The following is a 24146-nucleotide window of genomic DNA, read 5'->3' on the forward strand; positions in this document are numbered from 1 at the left end:
GATTTGCTACCTGACTTATCCTCAGGAACTGATTCAGCTCCAAGAATTGAGAATCGGCTTCGGATTGAAACTCCTGAAGGTTTTTGAGTGCTTTTTGACTATGTGGTCAGAAGATGCCCAGACCATAGGTGATTATTCCTTCCTCTACTTAGAAACCAACCTTACAAGGTCTCGAATGCTTGTTTCTTGGTGTTTAGAAAGGGATGCTGGATGAACTCAGGTCCCTCCTTGCGGGATCCTGGGGTCGGTTCATGTGCAGAACAGACACGGGGCAGTCCTGTGTATAAAACTAGAAGGCACCATTCACTGTGGTCTTTGAATTTTAACTAAGTCAGAGCTGACATTATTTCATGGTTGATGTCAATCAAATTAATGCATGTTGTGCAACTCTGAGTGCTGATTTCAGTGGATCTTGGTGAGTTTAGGAGTTTGGAGCCTGGCTGCTGGATTTAGGGATGGATGAGGTGGAGCAGTGGGTTCAGGACACCCATGTTTGGTAGTTGAAGACGTGTTGCTCTTGGATGTGTTAGCTGGTGCACTGGTGACAAGCTGATACTTTCCTCCAAGATTCAACTGTCTACTGTGTAGAACTGCATTTCTCAGTGGGCTCCTCTGGGTTCATGCCTCAAAATCCTGTATGCATAATGATTGTGTGGATCAAGATCATCTGAGAAAGACATTCCTATACTCTGTGGAAACACCATTTCCAGTTAAGGAGTACCAAAGCAGGGAACCTGCAGCTGGGAAGGCTAGTTGCAATGAGTCCACTTTTGTGTGTACACCTCTGTGTCCATGTTACAGATGGGGAAACTGAGGCACGAAGCCATCACTTATTCAGGGTCCTTCATCGGGCCAGCAGTGACTTGGGGGCATTCCCTTGGCCCCCTGCCTGACATGGTGCTCTAAGCCACGTCAGCAGCTCTCAGCTGCTTTGCTTTGGCTGCCTCCTGTCCCCATGGATGCTGTGCTGAGCACAAGGGTGATGGGCTGGTTTGAAACTCACTGTGGCTCTGAGACCAGCTTTTGTCCAGCAGTAATGAAAGCTGAAAGCTTTGCAATTCTCTTCAACCAAGCCAATGCCTCCTCTGCCTGTCTTTGTCCTCATAGGGGCTGCGTCATCGGACCGACTTTTCATTTCAATGTGCCTTCCCTCGACTTCGGTGACGTCTCCTTTGGTGAGTGTGCCCTGGGCTTGGACCACAAGTCGAGAGGTCTGTGTGTTACCAAACCAGAGCACTTGAACTTAAGAGCATCCATCACTCGTGTTCCTCCATAACAGCTTTGGGGTGTCGCTCATAGTCTGTTCAGCCCTAGCCTCCCAGTCCTTGGCAGCAGAATGGCTGTGAAAGTCCTTGTCCAGGTGGGCCCAGGGGATGGGGCTGCAGGAGAAGGGACTTCAAACCACGTACTAACCTGTAGCTGCTCTGAGTGGAAGTTTCTGTTGCAAGGCAAGGACACTGAGCTGATCTTTAGTATGAGACAGTAATTAGTGCTGTGAGGGCTCCTCATTATCACATATTAGGTAATATGCCCAAGCAGTAGCTCTGCATCAGGCACCGATGTCCTCAGAGACATGGGCTCCTTCTCCTTCCCCGCTGCAAGCCCAGCTCTGCTGACAGAGCCGCTGGCTGAGCATCCAGAGCCTCTCCATTGAAATGCAGATTCCAGTTCTCCATCTCAGTCTCACAAAAGGCTTTTTACTGATTTGATCTGAAGTTTAAATGTGAAATCAATTGTGGATTGATTGAAGGGCCATTATCATTCTGTACCCAGGACGCCTCTGTTTTCATGCTGTTCATGGACTTTTTAAGAAAACTCATTACCTTTCCTAAGCTGCTTCCTCCCCTCCCTACGTCACCACTCTGCCATTTCTTTGTTTCCTTTTGAATAAATAAAATAACAAGAAATGTACTGGGCAGAAATATGGTTATGTAGTAGAAAAATCATCCTACTTAATCTGATTTCATTAATAAGGCCTTTCCAGCCCAAGGCAGCTATTGTATATTTGCTTTTTAACTGGCTGCTGACTGTTGTCTGTGTCGGGCGGCTCCGGTCTCGTTTGGGATGGTGAAGTCTGTGTTTGTCCCTCGTGCTGGAGGGACAAACCTCCCTTCCTGCTGGAGTCATTGCTGGAGGTGGGCAGTGGACGCTGTTGGTGGGTGTGGAGAAGCTACCTGCTGTGTTGGCAGCTGGTTTTCCTCCCTATCTGTGTTCAAATTACAGAAGCTAAGCAGGCAGTGGGATGTCTCATACTCGCAGAGCTGGCCAGCCAAACTGGATGTCCACTCCACGGCAGGTTGTGGGCTGATGTCCTGTCTCTGCAGAACATCCCCACTGGTTGTATCACTCGTTTTCCATTATGGAAGGCAAGGATCAAAGCTAAAGTGATGTAAACCTTAGCAGGCAGAAATCAAAGCCAGCATGCAGCGTGGATGCAATGTCCCCATTTTTAGGTACGGTGAGACATGGTTCCTGCTAATTTCTAAGCAAGCATCAGGCTTGCCTCCTGTGAAGCGGGCTGTGAATTGTCACATGCTTGGTCTGGTTATCCCAAAACAGGAGATGCCTTAAGGATCCTGCCTAGAGAAACTGCGTTAGAGTGCTTTGTGTCATGCTGTAGTTCCCAATTTCAGCCATCTTTTCCCTTACTGTAGCTTCTTGATGACAATACAGTACTTGTATAGATTGAAGACTGTGGGAATGTTCACAGAGTTAACAGGGAATTTTATGGGTTGAATTTTCAGAATAAATGGTCTGTCTGGGTGCACACTCATGAGTGAGAAATACTTGCTGCTGGTTTTGAGGCATGTGAGAGAGCTTCTCAGAGAAAAACTTCTGGTGTTTGGCATTGCCAAGAGTGGCCATCACGGAAACAAAGTCTGTGATCAGCATAAAAGGAAACTTAAATGCCGATTAATTCCTTGCTTAGCTTCTCAATTAGCTGTAATTCAGATTGAAAAGAACTGAACTCTGAGCACAGTTTTATCATAACTAGGACTCATGGGATAATTGGTGCCTAAGTTCATGTTTTTGTCGCTTTCCTAGGCTTTCCTCACACCTTGTCATGTTGCCTCGCTAACACCTCCTTGGTGCCCATGACCTTCAACCTTCGTGTTCCTGGAGACGGCTCGGGAGAGCCCAGTGTTACCAGTTTTGTTCAAATGTCAGACAACGCTCACCCATCCTGGAGAAAAGGATCTGGAGATCACATCAAGCCAACCGAATTTACCATAACGCCCTGCAGAGGGACCATCCGCTCCCAGGGGCTCCTGGATATCCAGGTTTGGGAAGATTCCAGCCATACATGCTTCAGCAGGTGGAGCTGAAGCTTCGCTGATGTATGAGGGGGCTTTAGCACTGCTAGCTTTCAGCATAACACGAATAAGACTTTTTTTAGCTGGGTTACTCTGGGATTTTTCTGAAGGAGCATCCTTTTGTTTCCAAAATCGTAAGCTAAAGGTCTTGTACTGTACAGTCAAGTACAGAAGCCATTCTTGTGTTTTTGAGAGCTGCTTGGAGTGATTTATTTGATTTAAAGTGAGCAGAGGAAGGATGAGGACAGAAGGTGGCTGTTAAAAAGAGAGATGATGTTGTATCAAGCGGTTTGCTTTTCTTCCCTGTGTTATTTCTCCTCTCCTGTTGAGCAGAAGGAGCTGCATTCACTGCAGCGATCTCCAGTGGGGGCTGAAAAAGCTCTGACAGCCGTGAACCGCACAGCATCTGCTTGGCCACGTTTTGCCCTCAGCTTCCTGTTGTAAAGCTGAACTCATTCTGTTGAAGTCAACAGATTTCCTCTGGATTTGTGCTACTGTAGACAAGACTAAAAATTGGTCCCTTAATTTTAGTAAAGTGATGAGTAGAGCATTAGTTTAATTTTACTTTAATTTTTCTTACATGTGCCCTGATAACTGCACGGCGTATTTAACAAAGCAAATATTGTCAGAAGACTTATTATTCCCTGCTCTATACATGGACCGGCGGAAGATTTGGGGCAAAATCCTCCCTTTCCTTACCGTGGAACAAGAACTGGAGGACATCACACATGGATGATGGCTTTTGGGAGTGATGAAGTATCTGATGCTATTCTCTTTCACCAGATCACCCTGTGTTCCAACACTGTGAAGAAATACGAGCTGGCACTGGTGGTGGACGTGGATGGTGTTGGCAAGGAGGTGTTGGCATTGCTCCTCACAGCCAGGTATTGACGCTTTCCTTGCAGCTCACTGCCTCTCCTCATGCATCCGCCACCCGCGCGCTGCCTTGCATGCCATTTGCTGGCTCCAGCTCCAAACGAGAAGTGTTGCTTGATGAGCCAGTTCTGCCCAGTGAGATATGAGACCAGCAGTACTTTGAAAGCAGCCCGTGTTGGGAAACACTTGTGCTCAACAGACAGACGTAATAGGCAGCCTTTTTCTACAGAGAACAGTAATTATATTCATTATTGGCCTGGCTTTTGGTGCTTGAGGTGTAACACATTTAAGAGAGGGCTGCCCCTCCTTCCTGCAAGTCTTTGCTGGGCTGTGACCAAAGTACACTGTTCTTTTGGGACACAGCAAGGAACCTGCTGCAAGCTGGTGTCTGGTCCAGTGAGCAAAGGCGCGTACAGATGGGGAAGGGGCCTATGGTGGGACTGGTGAAGGCAAAATAAAGGCAACATCTTAAGAAGGGAAAATAATTCTTAATGTGGAAGATGAGCTCAGGTTTTTCTGCTTTCCTCTGGTTCTTTTGAGCCTTAATGTTTTCAGACTTAAGCCAAAAGTTGTTCTTGCTGCAGCCAGATTCAATCCTGCTGTGCTGCGGTGGGTGTCAGTTTAATTACAGGAGGGATGCAATTTCCCTCTCCCAGGCAGAGGTGTCCAGTCAGTGCCGGGGCTGCAATTCTGTAAAAGAAGTGTGAATGGGAACAGACAGTGTATGGAGCTGTAGGGGTGAAGGACACAAGTAGGTACAGAAATGGGACAAGTGGCTGAGTTTTCATGCAGGGCAACAAGGGTGTGGGAGAAGAGGGAGTTGTTTTCATTGAGGCGCTGGAATCTTGTGTTCCCTGAGCCTTCTTGAGCACTGGTCCTTGGTGGGAAGGCTCCCCCAGAGCTCATGCCTTATTGGGACCATTGGGAGGGTCCTTGCAAGCCTCCTGGGGCAAAGATGCCCATTAGACAGCTCTGGGACAGGGCACCATGCTCTGCCTGGGCACTTGGCATCCTCTGCGATGCTGAGTCTCAGGATTTGCCCCTGCTTTACAAGAGGGTGTTGAATAAATGTGAATAAAACAATTAAAGATGATTTATTGCTGTAGGGGTATTAAATGTCTGTTTGACAGTGACAAATGTGTTATGCTCCATTTCACGCTATTCAGGGAGTACAAAAATTCTGCATTCTCCCGGTGTCTCTAATTCCCTTTCGGTCATCTCTTTGCCTAGATGTGTAGTTCCTCCGCTGCAAGTGCTCAACCCCGTCGTGACGTTTGGACGGTGCTTTCTGAAGTTCCCCTGTGAGCAGACGCTGACCCTTGTGAATGACAGCAATCTTCCAGGCTGCTACAGGGTTCTTCCCCAGGTTTGGCATCACATCCACATCCTGCCCTCAAATGTTATCAAGGGGTTGATTAGGAAAAAAAAGAGATTTGGATAAGACCTTGCTGATTTATATTCAAGACTTATATCTAAATATAAACTTCAGGAAGCAGCTTATATTCTAGTCTTTGGGGTGTTTTCATGCAGGAGAATTGAGGGGGTCATGAAAAGCTGCTGCAAGGAGGCTGCCAGCATCAGAGTGGGTGTTGGTGGATGTAGCAGCTTTTGGACCCTCTGAGGATGCTAAGCCTGTACAAGTCTCGCATCTCGTCTTATGCCTTTCTTCTTTTTCCTAGGGATTTAAAAAAAAAAAAGTGTTAATTGCCGTTGTGGTTGATGTCAAGGAGTTTAAAGTTTCCTCAAAGGTCACTCTGAAGTTGGATTTCATTCTGTCCCTTGCAGGAACACAAGGAGGGTGCTGCCGTGTGGTACTCCAGCCCTGCGCCGTGTGGGATCATCCAGCCTCGCAGCTCCCTGGAGGTCCCGTTTACACTGGAAGCCCAGGTGACGGGAGAGCAGGACACTGTCGCTCATGTCGCGGTGTTTGGGAGTGAAGATTCCCCACTGGTGAGTCCTCAGGGATGTGGACCTTTGTGTGACTCATCTTGGTGGGGTGTAAAGTGTGCAGGCAGGGTTGCCAATTCCAGAGATCATTCCTGGGAAAACAAGAGCTTGTAATATGTGATGAGTGTGGACAAGGAAAGAAGGGATTCATGGCATAAGCAATGACACCTTCTCTAACACCTAGAGAAGAGGAAGGATGGTATCTTCTTAGGCAGGTGATAATCTAAGAGTCTGACATGGCACTTCGTTACAGATATGTGAGATGGGATAAGCCCAGTCTGAAACCCAGCACAACCCCTAGGTCTCATACTCTGCAGCGTTATTAGATGAACAGCAACCGCTGCTTCATTAGGACTTTTCAGGAACACACAGGGGCATCCTTGAATCCCGCTGAAGCAAATGCCGTGTAAGAAACCATGCCGAAAGTCAGGCCCATCATGTCTCAGAAATATCCATCGCATCTGTCCTGGTTTCAGCAGGGATGGAGTTAATTTTCTTCTCAGTAGCCAGCGTGTTTTGGATTTTGTGTGTGAAGAATGTTGATAAAAACATTCTGATGATACCAGTTGTTGTTAATGAGACCAAGGACACTGTCTGGCTTTCCAAGTTTCGTTAAAGTCTCGTTAATGCGCAGATGCGGGAAGCTGGGCAAAAGACAGACAGAATAATTGATCCAAACTGCCGAAGAGAGTATTCCATGCCATAAACGTCATGCTCAGTATATAAGTGGGGGTTGCCATGGGAGGGGGCATTCTTTTCGGGCATTCTGTTCGGACATTCTTGTCGGGCATTCTTTGCGGGCACCCTTGGCACCCTTTTCTTCTCTCTTGCTTGCTGGCATCGTTCCCTCTACCTTGCTAGCTTGCTCTCCCCCTTTGCTTGCTGCTCGGTGTCGTTCCTGTGATTGCTGCTCAGGACGGGCTGCGTCGGTCATTCGGACATCGGGTGGTGAGAAATTGTACATTGTTCATTTTGTATATTTTGTATATATTAATATCCTTATATCCTGTTAGCTTTGTAGTGTTTAGTATTTTTAGTAAACTGTTTTTTATCTCAACCCACGAGTTTTCCTTTCTTCCCAATTTCTCTCCCGTCCCGCTGGGTAGGGGGAGGGTGAGTAAGAAACTGTGTCGTGATCCGGGCTAAACCACCACAGCATCTTTGCCAAAAGCCCTAGCCAGAGACGCATGAGTCTCCACACCGCTTGCATCTGGAGCACTGAGACTTTTTTTTTTTTCCTACCAAGCTTGGAAATGGATGAGACAAAGTATTCCTGAACTAAAGCCTTCTGAAAGCTGATGTTGTCATTCAGGCATGCACAACAGCAGCAACAACAACAAAATGTAGACAAGAGAATGTTGTATGTAGTGTCCTGGCTGCTTCTAGCTGAAATCTAGAACAAATTTACTTAATTAAACTTTAATTAAAAATGATATTAACTTTTGAAGCAGCTGTTTTAAAATGTCTTGTCATCTCTCTGAGCATGAAAGAGGATGCCAGAGGATTGCTGGGAACCTTAAGCTTTCTGTAAAGGAAAGGAAGACTGACATTTTGGAAGCGGTCTAAGGGATTTAAACTTTCATTAAAATGAATGGAAATGATCCTGCTCCCCTGGATGCCGCTGAACGTCTCAACACAGGCCGTTGTGGATGTGCATGTAAACCAGTCAACAGGAAGGCCAGGCAATGTGGGCTTTACAGGGAAGGCTGAAGTTTGACAAAACAGTTGCTCATAAATATAAGAAATGCTTCTCTTAAAAAGGGAGAGTTTCTGCCCTCTGGAATAACCTAGCTGTTTAACTGTTAGCTTGTTTAACTACAGTGTTCTTGCAAGGCTTTAACACTTGGCCTAACAGTTTATAGTTTCAAACTTCACCGTAATCTTTTTTTATTTGGAGATGCATCTCTCATTTTTTTTGCCCAAAGGGTGAGCGATTCGCCTGGAGAATCCCAGCTGTCCCTAAAGAGATGTCTAGCGCAAGACTGAGCAACGGTGTGTGCCCGTTTAGTCGATCTTCCACGTGCAGCATTTGTGCCCCATTGCTGCTGGCACCCAGCGGGTGCTGGTGGAAACCTCGCTGGGCGTATCAACAGCACGGACGGGAGTTTTGGGCTGTCAGGCTGGATTCTTTGTATTTTCTATAGGTCTGCCTTATAGTTTGAGTGCAGTATCAGTAGCTCAGCTAGGAGCTGACTCATCCAGAGCTTTCTGGGCTAGCAGAACAGCTAACTTTGTTGTTGTACATCCTGCACTGGTGGCAAATCCTGCCCGTGTGGATCGTATGGTGCAAATCTGACCTCGGAAGTCGCTGCAGTGTATTCCAGTAATGCAAAATAATGAGCTTGCTCTTGTCTTAGGTTAAGCCATCTGGTATTGACAGCAAGCCTTTACACTGGTTTAGGTGAAATGTGATACAGATCTTTCATCCAGGTTGCGTAGACTCCCTCCCTGGGTCTGTTGCCTGGATTTTGTTTGCAGGTGACTACGTGCCAGCTTCAGTTTGGTGTATGCAGCCTTCCCCGTTAATGAACTGGTGAAACCCAACCCTGGGGTCAGTGGTAGCGAGGCAGCTCCTGTGCTGCGGGCGGAGGGTTTGGCAGCTGGCCGCTATCAAAATAAGCGGTCGCTCAAACTGTGGCTGTCTGCCAGGGACAGATGCTCTTCATTCCTAAATGATCAGATGTGACATTACACATCCATCGACAAAGCCAGCAGTGCTGCTGGGGGTGTGTGGGTATGTGTGGCACTATTACCCACAGCAAAGCTGCCGTCTCCTTTTACTGCCTTTCTCTGTATCTCACATTGCCTGTAACGCTGCTGAATGGGGTTTTTCTTGTCCCTTTTAGAAGACTATAGATGAAGGGGTTGGTTTTTTATAAGCCCTTTCCTTTGTGAGAATAAATCGTGTTAGTACACATTCTAATTGAAGCCAGCTGGCCTGGGCATCCTCCAAATGTTATTCTGCTCACCTCCGAAGGGTTCTGCCCTGCCTTTGCTGCTTCTGCACTGCTGTCACCTGGAGGCAAAGCCAGCTGGTGAGGCGCAGCTCTTGCCTCCAGCTCCGCCTTCCTGGGAGCTTTGGCCAGCATCACCCAGACGGCAGCTCTCCATGCCTGCCTTCTCCCGGAGGGAGAAAAGGTCTGTCATCATGCATGGCGTCAGCTCCGTATTTTCGAGGCACCAGCCTTGGTACGTGATTTCTGACTTGCTCTTGCACAGTGTCCTGTCAAGGGATGAGCATTTCTGGATGCTGCTCCTTCTGACTGAGTTGGGCTAGCGGTTCTGACAGCTGTCGATGCCATTGCCTTGAATCAGACCTCATTAAAGGTTTTGCATCGTGGAGGCTGGTTTCTTTTTGTGGTTAAATCATACTCTGTGCCCTCCAGTGAATCATACAGCATATTGTCAGCGTTGGGAGTTTTATGCATTCAGATCCTGTTTAAGAGTTGGAGTGTTTAGAACTAGTGGCATTCAGCCAGACTGGATAAACTCTCGTTGTTTTTAATGATGTGAGAAGGTGGCTTAGCAAAGGGAGCTGCATTCCTCCTCTGATAGGCTGTGCCAGTGCTGCAGGAACAAAACTTTTGGGTCTCAGACCATCAAAATTAAAAAATACTGCTTGAATGATGTAATTAATAATTAATGTCTGTTATTCATATAATGTCAGGAATACACATAAGCACAAATCAAAGGCAACTTACACAATCTCTACTCTGAAGAGCCCGTGTTGCTGCTGAATTGTGCTGATTTTCCCAGGTGTAGCTGTGGGAATGTTAAAGAAGTTACTCTCCAAGTGTGGCTGTGCAGCAGCAGAAGTCAGGGAGGGTGATTTGGGGCAAGATTGAGCAGTAAAAGGGGTGGGAGCAGGCACGGGGTGTAGAGGAATGAGAGCTAATACATAGAGGAGCTGGGAATACAAGTTTGAAAATAGGAAACATGGGAAACAGGGAGCTTGGGTCTTTCAGATGGAATCGCTCTAGATCCCACACTTGCTCCAGGCCTTCTGTTTCAATCTTATAATACTGAGAATTTCAACCAGCTGTAATTATCTCTCGGTCTAGGAGTACCCTTAGAGCTGTCAAATCTTTCAAAACTTTCCCTATTCTTTTTGATCTTTCCTACCTGCTTCATGGAGCAGAAAATCCATTTAGTGAGCACTGGAGAAGGACCGGTTGTCTACGTTCATCCGAGTAAGATAAATTTTGGCCGTATCCAAGTTCTACAAGATGCTTCCCGAACTCTCCGCCTCTCCAATCAGAGTGTCATCCTTGCATCCTTCTGGGCAGAGATGGTAAGTATCTGTGGGGCTATTTTCCAATAAAAATGTCTGGTCCATAGCAGCCTGTGTCTTGATTTTTATATGCAACCCCATTTTCAAGCCCCTCACAGATCCCCTCTCGGATGGGTGGTACTGGTGTATAAATGATGGTTTTTGCATGTTTGTGCCCAGTATTGACCCACAGAGCTCTGTTCAGGTACTGCTGTCCTGGTGTAACACCTTCCCTCCCTCCCCTGGGCAGCCTGCAGTGTACCCAGGGGGCTTGCCGGGGTAGATCTGCCTCTCCGTTGGCTCAGTTCATGAGATTGGGCAATAAATCCTATCCTGGTTCACTGCAATATCTGCAAATATTGTGGCTAAACAATAAACAGAACAATGATGTGAGGTTGTTCAGGGATGGTTTCTTTCCCTGCAGTGCAGATGGGCTCTGCTGTTCCGTAGTCCCTGCCTGCTGACTCCCTGGGGGTGAGTTACCTCTTGGTGAGCATCTCAGCTTCTTGGGATGGCTGCTGCTATCATGGAGGTGTTAAGGAGGCAGGTCCTGGGAACCTGCTTGATCAGGCATTTCAACAATGGCTCTTCAGACTCTGAACACCATGATGCTAAGCCTCTCTGATGGCAGCAGCACTGCGGGAAGCGAGATGTGCTCGAGCTACTCTCTTATCCCCAGCATCTGCCTGCTTTGGTGCTGTCTTGCTGCCTCAGTTGAAGTTTTGTCCTTTGCTGCATTCAGCTGCCTGACAGTTTACTGATGGGAAGAAGAGAGGATTGAATAATTTTGGAACTAAGATTTGAGATGCAGTCAGGTGTTGAACTGCACGTGTACATCTGAGAGCAGAGCTGGTTCCGGCTGGCCCTTATGCAAAAACCCTTAGCTGGTGGGGGACTTGGGCATCCTTCATTCACTGTGCCCCTGAACCCAAGTCCTGTGTTCTCTGAGGTGCCAAAGCTGCTGCTTTGATTTCCTGTTTGGAGACTGCTGCAGGATGGTGAGCTGTGATTTCCCTGTCTCCCGTTTGATGGCTAATCGCAAAACCGTGGCTGTTTGCAGTTAGGCTTATAGATCACGGTCCGCACTTGAAAGAAAGAGCTATTGATTGAAATTTTCACAGCAGCGTTGGATCAGCAATGTTACAGCACGCTGACTGGCAGCTCAACAGACTGGACGAGATTAAATTAAGGAGCAGCAACAGAGGAAGTAAAAGAGTGGTGTCTCATTTGAAATAGGAGAGGAAAATGCTGTAATGCAGATGGCCATGCTGCCACCTTGGTGGGATCCTTAACCATCACGTGCAAATTGCTGATCCTGTCAAGTCAACCTTTCTTCTTGCTTTATGGGAGAAAAGAGCATTATCTGAGCAAGCAGAGATACTTTTTTATGGATAATTTCACTTTGGGGTCATGATGTGAGGAACTGCCTACCTCGTGCGCAGCTTCCCTGTACCGCTCTCCTCTACTCTCTGTGGGATGAGCTGAGTCTGTTCTGTTCTGTGGGTTGCTGGGAGCAGCACTGAGCAGCTCTGCTGCCACAGGGAAATAGAGAAAACATCGAAGATGTGCATTGTGATGAGGCTTTTTCAGTTTGAAGAGGAGTGTAGGAACTCGTACCCTAGTCCTGTGTTGGCTTATCCCTGCTTGCCAAGCTGTCTGCAGGTCTGTGACCCTTGGGACCAGCGTGTCATCCCGTGTTCATCCACTGAATCTTGTCTGTCTGCACTTTTCCTTGTCGGATTGCTTTCCTAGCTGCCAGGCAGCCCTGTTAGAGCATCCTCTGGATCCAGCAAGGGAAGGTTTGCCTTTTCCTGTGTAGAAAAGACTGGAGGAATAAGTCAAGGTGGAGGAGCTGCTGCAGCTTAGCTGGGGGCTGATGCAGCCTGCTGGAAAGGTGGCTTTCTCCTCCTTGCTGCTGCTGTCATCTTCTTTTCCTGTTTCCCTGTGTCGGATTTTTTGCCGTGTTGACAAGTACAAAAGAGTTGTATTGATTAATGGAAGTGTTTGCTCTCCCTGCAGAAAGGCAGAGAGGAAAAAGCTTCTTTCTTTGGTCGTTTCCTGCTTGTTCTTTGTCACTCTGTCTTCTCAGGGATCTTTTATTTGGCTGCGAAGAATGATATCTCTTGGCATCACGGAAGGCAGCTGCATATCATGCCTGTGTGATCAGGAAAGAAAAGACAGGCCTAGGGTGTAATTTTTGTTAATCAGTGGCAGCTTTCTTCTGCCTGCATAACCACCACGCTGCGTCTGTTGTGTGCTAGCACGGGGAGACAAACGATGGTTTCCTGGTGCCTTCTAATGAAGGAGGAGAGAGAAAAACCTCTCTTGGGACGTTCTCTTCTTGTGATGGTGCTCTGTTTCCTAATTTGGGGTCCTGTCTCCTTTGACCTCCCTGATTCTAAGCCCTGTGCTCCTGATGGAGCTCGCTGCTGGGCGTTTTCCAGCTGATGTGGTGTGGTCTTCAGGAGGGTGCCTGGCGAGTGGATCCACTTCCAGCTTCCCAGGGATGAGCTACCATCAGATTCAACTGGAGCTGACATTGCAGAAGAGACCCAAGTTTTGTTTATTAAAAAAAAAAAAAAAAAAAAAAAGCTGTAACTTGGAGAAAAGCCAGCTGATCTTCCAGCAGTGTATGAAGGCTTTTGGTTAAATTTGGTGTGAGCAAGGAGAGAATGCAGTTCCCGTTCCCATACTTGCTTCTCTCCTCGTTAGTGCAAATCTGCTTCATTTACTAATTTCATTGCTTATTATCTCCAGCTTTTGGCGACACTCCCTTTATTAAAGAAGTGGCCATATGGAGAGACAGCAAAACATGGAGATAAACTTAAAAACAGTGCCGATCAAGGGGTGCTGCTTTGGTGATTCTGTTTCTTCTGCTGGCTGCTGAGCAATTTTGTTGTTGTCTGAGCAAACGGTGCAGGCTGCAGGGAGAGAAGGCTTTGAAGAGCATGTCAGTGTTGTTTGTATCTCTCTCCAACTGCTCTCACTGAAGTCGGAGCAGGCTTGAATTAGCAAGGGAGGGGTTTTAAAATCTACTATAATTTTTTTTTTTTTTTTTTTTCCCAGGCATCTGAATAATTAGCCAGCCTGTCAGTGTTTGCTTGTCGTGAGACACAGGCAGACAGTGCCGTGCCCTTCAAATGGTATCTGCGATGCTATTTAGAAATGAGTGTTAAATTAACTTCCCGAGGTACGGGCAGCGCTGGCGCTGAATATGTGGTCTCTTCCAAGATGAGCAGAGCTTTTGAAGATAAGATGCACAGGTTTAACTCTTTCCAGAGCTGTCCCACCAGAGCCTCATGGTGCTCCTAAAGCTCGCCTTTAGACTTAAACCATTGGTTCGGTTTTGAAAGGCTGTGTTTTGCTAACATAGTGGTACCAGTTTGATTTCCGTGCAGTTTGGGGTCTGGTCTTACCAGAGCTGAAGGGAACCATTCATTGTGGCCAACCATGTCTGGAAATTCACAGCATCGGTCATGAACAGAGGTCACAGCCAGGAACAGCCGGTCTTGTGCTGGTGACCAGTTGTACCAAAACCTGGGGAAGGTGGGAGGCTGTGCCCCTCCCAGGATTGCGCAGGCTTTGATCCAGGGCATGTGGCTCTTAAAACGGGGAGCAGAGGTTTGGAGGAGACCTTGGAAAAGGTGCCCGAAACCTGGCCACAGGGAAGAGGTTTTTAAATCACATCAGCTATCTTAGATGAATTCGTGTCATTTCAAAATGTTTGTATTTCAATAATAAAATAAATCGTTACTCTGCTCATCTAGGGAAGCTAAGCTCGTCATATTGTGCTGCACCTGTTGGACAACTGAACTAAGGAAGGGTATAAGTCTTCAAGGCAATTATGTCCCTACAAGCCAGAGTGGAGTGCTTTTCCCAAAGGAAAAGCAGGAGGAGTTTGGCTTTTAAACGTCGTACCTGGCAGCAGCCAGCCAAGCCGTGCCCGTGTCCTGGCTGGAGAACCCTGATGCGCAGAGTGGTGGCACTGGTCTGCCCAGCGCAGCGGGGAGCGCAGATCGGATCTGGAGGGGTGAGCTGTGGGCAGCGGGGTGCAGATGGAGACAAGCTTCATTACTTCACTCAGCAGTCTGCTATTAGCTGAACCAAGTGTGACAAATTAGGCTCCATTGTCAGTGGCAATGAGTTCCACACTGTGATTTTCATGTTTTTACCAGCTTTAGGGGCTCTGCCTTTTGGTCTTGTAAAGCATCCCTCTGATGGTGTGCTGGGGCAGAGGCTAAACCAAGATGGTCCCTATGCTTTTCCTGAGGAGATCGTGTTGCTGAGGTGCCAGGAGGAGGCTGGTTGTTGGTGGGAGCATCTAGCCAGCTCTGATCTTCACCTCCTGCTGAGGTTCAGGGTGCTTCTGGGCTGTTTTCTGCCACTGGAAATGGCAGTTTTTAAATGAGGAACCCAGGGTCCCCCACCTTGGGACTGCTAAAACACCTGGGTCAGAGCTCTGTGCACAACTGGTGTAGGATGGGGGTTTATTTCTCCTTTGTGTGCAACCTCTGTGAGGAGTGATGGGTCCACCGGACACAGTGTGGATGCTCCTTCACTAGAGCTATGGCTTGGGAAGAGGTACAGCTGCATTTTGGTTATTGAGTCCTGCTTCCTCTTTCACTTGTGTGAGGCCAGAATGACCAGATGACTTTAGCGTTACGTAGCTTCAAGAGAGCTGCATGTGGTGGTTCCTCAGTCATCCCTCAGGGCAGCCATCCATCCATCACTCAGATGCCCGTTGTAACCAAATTCTGGCAGCTGTTATTCACAGTGGGAATCTGTCTTGGGAGAAGCTAATGATCTCAGTATTGAACTTCTTAAGTGATTGATCCCTACCCTTGCCTGGCACTCAGGGAGTCTGACGTCCAATAGTGCAAGCTCCTACAGGGATAAAACCAGCCACTGTCTTTGTCTATCCCATGCATACAGCTATGGCATCACTTTTCAGAGTGTTCAGAGATAGGCAAGTAGCAGGGATGTTATCAGGAGTTAGACCTTAGTCTTCAAAGTGAGGAGCAAGGTTTATCGTGGCTCCAAGAGATTTCCTGTCTCTGGGACACAGCCTGGATGGGTGGAGGCAGAAGCTGACCTGGAAACCTGAGTGAATCTGGCCTGGCAGAGCCTTTTGGTCCTGGCAGGTCTCCTGTTCGGTGATGTGCTGTGCTGCCCCTTGGACTCACACCAAATGCTTACTGAAGGAATGAGGACACGATACAAGTCATGCTCCTCTGGAGTGGGCCGTTGGCCTGGCAGGGCGTGGTGGGTCTGTGCTGGGTCACCCTGGGAAATTCAGTCTGGCTCCATCGAGACAGCCTATCATTATTCCTCAGTAATAGTTTCTTGGGAACAATTTACTGCCCGGCTTGTTGCCAAGCTTTGATAAATGAGCTTTGTCAGATAGCAGACTTTCAGATTCACCTCTGGAGCAGAGCTATCAGGTCTCCTTTTCAAGCGAGCTACCCTATGTCAGCATGAATCAGAGGAAAAGTTGTACATTAATGTCCGTGAAAACCTAACACCCACCGGCTCGGTATGAACATGTTGACTGGATAGTCCTTGGCTGATGGCAGCGCAATGGATGCCTCTGAGGCTGGTGATCAGCTGCACATGGGACGCAGAGACAACACAAGAGGGTTGGTGGGATCCTCTGTGGTCAGTGAGGTCAGTCTTTTTTTTTTTTTTATGATTTCAGGAGGCTTAATGACTGTGGTCTCTCTGCATAGGCAGGTGGAGCTCTGCTGACAGGTTTTGCTTGGTTTGCCATCTTCCAGTCTAGCCAGATGCCCGGAGTTCAGCCCGGTTTTCGAGCGCAGCTCCTCCTTTGCAGCCAAGGAGTCTCAAGGGTGCAGAAAACAAAATCATAAATAGTGAGACCTCAAAGGGAATGTAAGAATATTCCCTAACAGTCTGAGGTCTCAAACCAGAAGAGTGGAGAGTAGGTTGCAGGTAATAACAAATGTGGAAGATGTAGGAGTGAAAAAGCCTGGCCTGCTCCTCATGGAGAAGCAGAGCCCGTGTTTAGCCTGTGCCGACTACCTTCCTCCATCCCATCCTCATCGTGCCTTTTTAAAGATTTTTCTCTCGCAGCTCTAGAGAACAAATTAAATGTAGCCGAGTTTATTAATTCTGCCAGTGCCTGCTATGATTTTGATGCCTTTGGCGTGCTCTATCCCGGGATGCAGGCACGTGGACCTGACCCGCTCTCCATGCCGGCTGCAGTCAGCCTGAGGAGTTACCGTGCTGGGGCACCTACACGTGCTGCTGGGACCCTGAATGCTCAGCCAGTTATTGCTTCCCTGCCCTCCAGCCAGTCTTACCCTCATTAGCAGAGGTTGTTTCGGGGGTATTTAAAATGCTTTCCGTGACTTTGAAGTGCTGAGTGGTTTTCTGATGCTGCTCTCCCTTGGGCTGGCTGGTGTCCTGTTGGAGCTCAGTGCTGCCAGCTTGACAGGTGGAAACCTGAGCTAACTTCACCTGGATCAAGCGCTTGCTTGGATCATGTCAGGCCTCCAAGCACATCATTGCTTTCTGTTAAAAAAAAAAAAAAAAAAGGAAGAAACCTCTTCTCTTACAATATTGCGGTGGTTTGGGTGAGTAGTGCCTGTTGTCCCCCACAGCACTGAACTGTGATGCGTGTACCGCTGACACCGTGATGGACTCTTTGAAGCCATGCATCTGCGTCCCAGTGCGTTTGGTGCTGGCCAGGGAGCACTGCATGCATTTCTGTCTGCTGCAAGCTTGCTCCCTGTGAATGTCATTTTAGATGACCTGGGGGTCCAGTACAGTTATTGCCACATCTGTAGAGGGAGGTCCATGAAAAACCAGAGGAAGAGGATGCTCGTGAAGCCCGGGCCATGCCCACAGGGCACGTCTTGCTGTTCTCTTTCTGTTTATTTCTTTACTGCCCTGCTGTAAACACTTGTAGCTGAATTTTCCAAAGCCAAGGACAGTGGGACACCCTGCTGCAGCTGATGATCAGTGGGAACTGAGTGCTTCAGTCCTTCAGGGGCTGTTGGGAAGCACTGCTGAACCCTTGGGAAGGAAGACTTTGCTGTTGAGGTTTTGATCAACTGGTTTTGCAGAGTTATTCTTCAGGCTCTCAGCAGCATCCCCCAGCCATGCGGCTGGCTGCGGTGGGATTTGAGCAGTCCTGGCTTCATCTGGTCTTGAGCCTTTATGCAAACCCCTGGCTACTGTTGTTGGGAAGCCAGGAGAAATAAATAGTTTCCTTGGGCACAAGCTCCAAAAGAGAGGCTGGAGGGGGAATAACCTTCTTCTGAGGATGAATGTCTCTTGGGATGGGCAAAACTGGGTTGATGAAGTGAATCTGGTAGAGGAGGGTAAAATACCAGTTGTATAAGCTCCTGCATAGTTGCTGTCTCCAGACACCATAGCTTAGATTTAGGGAAATTAAGCCTTTATGCTTTTTACCCTCATGTCTTTAGGCCTTCTTTTTCCTGCACCTCACAAGAGACCAGGGTCCATGGTTTCCATCCTAACTTAGTGTTTAACTTATCTTACAGGCTGGCAAATCCTCGCACTGGAGGATTGAACCCAGTAAAGGAGTGATCCCCCCTGAGACCGAGGTGTCCGTGACTGTCATAGCAAACTTGGATGACACTGAGAAATTCAAGGACGAGGTGAATCTCTTCATAGAGAACAGCCGTACCCACGTCATCTCCGTCTGGGCTGTTGGCGTCGGCACCACGATCGTCACTGACAAACCCCTTGCCCCGGAACTCAACTTGGGGCCCCACTTCAGGTAGGACATCTCTCAGCTCCCGCTTCTCCTGTGGGCTCAGCGAGGAGGAGTTTTGCTGTAGTCCTTCAGCTTCTCCTTCAGTGCTCAAGGTCCTGGCTCCACTTCACCAAAGCCACAGGAATTCCTTTAGAAACGTTTTTACGGCCATTTGAAAATTTAGATACCCTCAAAAGCCACCAAAATGGAAACCAGTTGCTAAATTGTCACTGAATTGCCCTGAGTTATAATACGTGTATTTCCTCACTTTATCAAATAAAGATTTGGAGCAAAACAGCAGGTCCCAGAAGCCTCTGGCTGGAAAATACTATGTTACAAGTATAAACACATTTCCCTTTGCAATAAGGTTGCTTGCTTTTTCCCTCGCTGTGGAGTATCATCTCGCAAGGGCAGAAAACCTTGGTGATAGCTTGTTAGCAGCTCCTCGGCTGAATTAATGGTGCTGTTTTATTTCCCCACTTCCCAGGAGTCCTGGCGGAGCAGCAGAATTTGTCTTCGCCCTGTATCATCCCTCAGTTCACTTCTCTTCCCCAGCTCCCCTGCCAGGCTGCTCTTTATTAGACGTACTCGCTCTTTCCGTGTTTCTCCCGCTTGTTTTCCGTGCTGTCTCGTCCGTCAGCGCTGCAGCGGCACCCTGAGGCACGGGCAAGTGAGGGTGGCCGCGGGTCCAGCTCTCAAAGGGAGAGGAGGAGAAGTCCGCTGAAGTTGGGCGGCATAAATCCAGAGTGTTAATTAGAAGAGCTGAGCTCGAAGGAGGGGATTCACTGATCCGAGTGCTTGTGTCTGAAGCTAGGCATGTACTTATAAATGGGAGAAAAATAAGCCCTTCCAAAGAGCTGTTTGCTTTGTGTTGGAGACCTCTTGGGACAAGAATACTCTTCTCAAGGTGGCCTGTTCCTTTCCCTGGCTGCAAAGAGGGTCCACAGGGCTCTAACTCCTAAATTTTTTGATAGAAAGAGCAGGTTAGTTGTACCTTAAGTTGTACCAAGATTTTGGCATCTTAAATATGCTCTCACAAGCCATCCACCTAAGCAGGGTTGTTGCAGGGAGCCTGGCGCTTGTCCAGCGTGTCCTGCGCTCTGCACAGCCACAAATTGGCTACACACTGAAGGGGACAATGTCAACGTGACTCATGCCGTCGTCCTCTGCCCCCTTTCACCTCGTGGCTCAGTTTGGAGTTGCCAGTGCCGTTGCTCAGAGCTGCCACTGAGCGAGCTGAGGTGGGACCCAGGGGATGTCTCTGAGCTGGGCTTTCCCAGAGCCACAAATTCTGCATCTACCCAGAGCTGCTCCAAGCTTTCATCTGCTGCTGTGCACAACATAAACAATTTCATGCTGAACTTGTACACATAATTTTTAACTGTCTGGTTCAAAGACTGGTTTGTTCTATATTGTCACTTCTGTGTTTGAATTTAGCTGCTGGCGGCAGATGTGCATTTCGTAAGCCACGTGTTCTGTACCTTTCAACAAGACAATAACTGTTCCAGGAACAATTAATCTCCTGGTCATGCTCAGATTTACAGAGGGTGAAATAATTACTGCAGACTAGTCTGCAGTTAGTGTTTCTTCACATGAAGGAATCAATTTCCATTGAAGATGAATTTTTTTATATCCAGCTCTAGTTATTTATCTCTGGATGTCGCTCTGTTCCCTCAGCAGCTTGATGCTGTGTCCATATCGGGGAAACTTCTGTTGATCCTGTGTTCTCACAGTGCATCTGTCTTCCTAAAACACAAACCAGCTGTGCTGTTCAGGCAAAGGATGATATGTTGGGGGTCATGAGGCCTGGCTGTTCCCTAGGGATGGGGGGGCGAAGGAGGAGAACATGGGTGCCAGGGCATGGCCCCCATCAAGCAGGCCAGCCCAGCATCCAGGTCACCAGATGAGTCTATAAACCCTGCGACTCCCAAACAGCACCTTCGGAGGAAGCCAGCTGAGGCAGCAGCTCCCAAGGGGAGGGTGAAATGGCAGCGAAGCTGTCCCTCCATCCACCTGCAGCCAGGACAGGCCAGCTCAGCATCTGATGCAGCGAGACCTGCAGGAAGCACCTTAGGAAAGTGCTCCGATTATTAAGCACCAAAAGCTGGTGTTGCTCTGTCTGCAACAACTGAGATGATGTTCTTCATGAAGCTTTTCCTTGCTGTATGCAAACAGACCGGCTGCTGGATGGTGATAAACTTAGGGACAGCCAAGGTCTGGCTTTTCCTGAAGCTTTGAGCTAGGTCAGCCTCTTCAGAGGTGGCTTTGTTGCTGAGTGTGCCATCCGATAAGGCTGTTGGGGTGGTGAAGCTGGGTGACTACTGGGAAATGGCAGCTCTCATGACATTTTCTGTCTCTGCTTCTCTTCTAGCCTGGGTCCCTGCTGTTACCGCTTCAAGATAACAAACAAAGGACGACGCACCCATCAGCTCTATTGGACAACGGAAGGTTTTGCCCCGTTTTGCCAGCGTCTCCCTCCCATCAGTCGCACCAAGGGCAAAGATTCCTCCCAGAGTCCCAAACCTGCCTGCCCCATGTTCAAGCTTCAACCGCTGAGGATGGAGCTGACGCCAGGAAAGACTATGGAGATGATGCTGGAAGGCTTCTCCAGCACTCCCCAGGTGAGGTCCCTCACAAGGGACCACCAGACCACCTTTCCCACCAGATCACCTCCAGTGGGACTTCTTCTGCAGCCCCTTGACATTTGCCTGAGAAAATGAGCAAGTGCTTTCTAGAAACTGTTTTAATGCCACAAGTTACCATGGCAGCACTGGCTGCTTTCCTTGCTGGCCACCATCAGTTGCTAAGGCTTTTTTGGGTTTCTATAGCTACCATAGACTCAACTTGCTGATACCAAAATATGGACTGGTGGAAACTACTTCAGGGGCAAATGCCAGGTTACCAGGTGTCAGGTGCTGAGGCAGAAAGGAAGGGTGGAGAAAATAAGTTATACTTAGACTAGGAGCACTGGCAGAAAATAAATTAAAAAATGCAGAGTAATACATCTGGGGGAAGCTGTGAGTAAAACAAAACATCTGTGAAGGGAGGGAGTGTCTGGGAGCAGCATTATTTTCCTTTTGTAGACAAACATGGGCAGAGGGCTTGTCTAGCACTGAGTCCTGGGGGAGAAAAATGAACACAGTGTGCCAGCTCTAATGATCGGAGTGACGTTCTCCATGTGGGAAACTGTTCCCAGGGATCATTATAATTGACAGCATGACTGTTGTCAATATTTCCATAACAGCTTACCCCGGTTTCTCAGCCAGCCCCGGTGTCCCAAGGGCGGCCAGGTCTTGCAGCATCCTTGGATGGCAGCTCAGAGCGGGGGGATTTCAGCAGGGTCACTGAGCGTTCTCCTCCTCAGCCCCTTCTTTCCAGGGGGAATCCAACTCTGCAGAGAAGCTGCCAGCTAACACTGGTGTGCATTCTCTGACTCCAGGACTGCTGGGCACAGATGGCTAAGCAAATGTGAAATACATCTGCATTAAGCTCCTGCTGATATTAGTGTTTTGAAAGTTGTTTTAAAGAGTTGCCTCAGTGGTAGCTTGAAGAAGACTTGATTGCTCACATAGCTGACTGTGATGGGACTGTCCCTGTGCAGTTCTGAGCCAAAGGTTTAGCTGAAGAGGAGAAAAAGGTACCAGAAAGGAAATAAAATGCTAGGGGCACTGGTGAGTGTCTTCCATGTAAAGCTGAAAGGGCATCTGTGAGCACGTCTGGCCACCTGGCTCCTGCATTCAAAGCCCAGGCCCTGGGAGTTTGCTTTCCACCTTGCTTGGGTCTTGAGAAATGAATACTCCTCAGATTGGTCAGAAGCCAAACTCTCTGCATCGCACGTGCAATACAGATGATTTTGAAGGCTGTAGGCTCTGAGGAGGAGTTAAGTTGTGGTGTTGTACCGGAGGGAAGAGGGAGAAATGAAGGGAGGAATTTGGGGAAGTGAAACCATGAGAAATCAGGAAAAATCTTGAGTGTAAGAGCATGAGGTTTAAGCAGAGTGTTTCCATGTGAAGTGCAAGACACCTCTTTCTTGGGGAGGTTTCTTTTCAAACCAGCTCCAGGAGGGCACTGTACATCCTAGGAACAAGTGATCCCCTCTTTTCCTGAAGGCAGGCTGGCTCTTTGGATTTTTCCCATGGATCCTTTCCACTAAGGTTCCAAGGGAGGGTTTGCTGGCATTGGCCCTTCTGTCACCTGTTTCCCTTAATACAGCTGTATATTTTTTAATTGGTTCCTACAGCTTTCTGTAAGGATTGTGCTTAGCAATGGGGCACATCAAAGTGATAATCATTTGTGCCAGGGACTACAATTGATAAGTAGGATGCAGAATAAAAAGAAAAGGGGGCTATTGAGGAGACCAGTGACACTACGTTTATGGCACAAATGCAGCGTGATTCCCGGATGCCGTGCTCGCACCCACGGGGTTATGTGCGACTCTTGCACACAGGTGGTGAAGGGGCGGCTGCTGTGTGACGCCATCGTGGGGAGCAAGGTGGGGAAGGCACGGATAATGCAGGTGGACGTCACGTGCGAGTTTGTTGCTCCCATTCTGCAGATCTCTGCCAGAGAAATCACCTTCCGAGTGGAGAAGGTAAGTCTCTGGATTGCATCCTGGCATTTTGTAGTGTGGATGATGACTGAAAGCCTGTGGGGTGTGTGTGCTTGTGTGCTCCTTTGAGGATGAAGTGAAACAGCTTCTCCAAGTCCATGAGGCTTTGGCTGTTGATTTGAGCAGGACCAGACTTTTGCTGGTAACACTGAGATCGTTATTTCACTCCTGTGGGGTTGCAGACAGTCTCACATTTCTGCCCTTCTTCATGTGGAGACAGAACTGAGCTGCTGAGCCAAGGGCAGAGGGTGAGATGTGTGGGACCCACAGGAACAGTGTGGGCTTTGTACAGCCGCCCCGTATGCTGGGGCTGCAGGTGGGAGAGCAGATCCCTGCAGCTGAGCGATGCTAAATCCCCTCCTCACCCACCTGAGGCGCTTTGTAAAGTCAGTGAGGATGTTTTTAGAGATGAGACTGTTTTTTTTCACTTCGCTGAAGTAAAAAGAGAGATTACAGCTGCTCCACTGAAGGAGGATCATGACCACTTCTAGAGAGACACCAGTTTCTGTAGTCAATGTCAGGGGAGGCTTTTGAGGATCCTCTAAGGTGTGGTGAATTCTGAACACCAGTCTTGTAGGGAAGCTGAGAAAAACTGAGATTGCTGTCCGCTCCTCAGGCTGATGAGGAAATACTGTCATCTCTCATCTCTTTGCCTTCTCTGCATTGGTATGGATGCCAGCTCTTTGCATTTTCCTAAGCCTCACCTTCTTCAAAGGATCTGCAGCTGTAGTGATGGTAACACCAACGCAGAGCAAGTGCCCTTTAGTCTGTAGATTCTGACTCCTGCATCAGCTTTCCCTCTCCTGTGAGGTGTCTGAAAAAGAGATGATATTTCATTATTTCATTTCTGTGTGTTCAAGTCTCTCCTCCCGCTCCCAGGCGTCCAGAGAAGCACAAAGTCCTGTGAGCAGGCGGTTCAGATTTAATTAGAAGCTTTTCAGCTCTCCCTAATGTCTGCCTGTGGTCCGCTTAATGCCACATGCTCTGATTTATTGAGTGCTACGACACTGCAGCTGCTTGATAGCAACATATCCAGAACTGGTTTCCCAAATACTGTCGAGTTTATGTAAACCATGCAGGAAGCCCAGAGTAATGCATAAACAGGAAGAAATAGCTTAGACTGAGCTTAGCTCTGAGGCTGCGGATACCTTGTCACTGTAGCAGGGGCAGCAGGTGACACCTTGCTACTGTCGAGGTTTCTAGCTGACTATATTTGCATGTAAAAGCTCAAAGCTCACGTTAGGTAGTTTCTAAACATGAAAAGCATCTGATAGAGGAAAAAACTTCTAGAAGGATACAGACTAATAAAAATAGTAAGTAGACGTGCATGCGTTTCTGGAGTTGAAAAATTTGAAATGCATCAGAAAGCGAAGGAGGTCCATGGCCGCT

General features: G+C 48.1%; 1 protein-coding gene across 1 annotated transcript in view; it reads left to right on the forward strand.

Annotated features, from left to right (window-relative positions):
* Positions 1-24146, forward strand: part of HYDIN (HYDIN axonemal central pair apparatus protein) — a 151833-nt gene that overhangs the window by 65854 nt on the left and 61833 nt on the right. Inside the window, exons 13-21 of the mRNA XM_086757793.1 lie at positions 1108-1175; positions 3046-3281; positions 4098-4198; positions 5421-5556; positions 5976-6140; positions 10276-10428; positions 17934-18172; positions 20520-20769; positions 22596-22739. Coding sequence (XP_086613919.1) covers positions 1108-1175; positions 3046-3281; positions 4098-4198; positions 5421-5556; positions 5976-6140; positions 10276-10428; positions 17934-18172; positions 20520-20769; positions 22596-22739 — 1492 coding nt within the window. The remainder of the gene's footprint in view (positions 1-1107; positions 1176-3045; positions 3282-4097; positions 4199-5420; positions 5557-5975; positions 6141-10275; positions 10429-17933; positions 18173-20519; positions 20770-22595; positions 22740-24146) is intronic.

The sequence above is a fragment of the Chlamydotis macqueenii genome, chromosome 13, assembly GCF_036417535.1.
Source record: "Chlamydotis macqueenii isolate bChlMac1 chromosome 13, bChlMac1.mat, whole genome shotgun sequence".
NCBI classification, from domain to species: Eukaryota; Metazoa; Chordata; class Aves; order Otidiformes; family Otididae; genus Chlamydotis; species Chlamydotis macqueenii.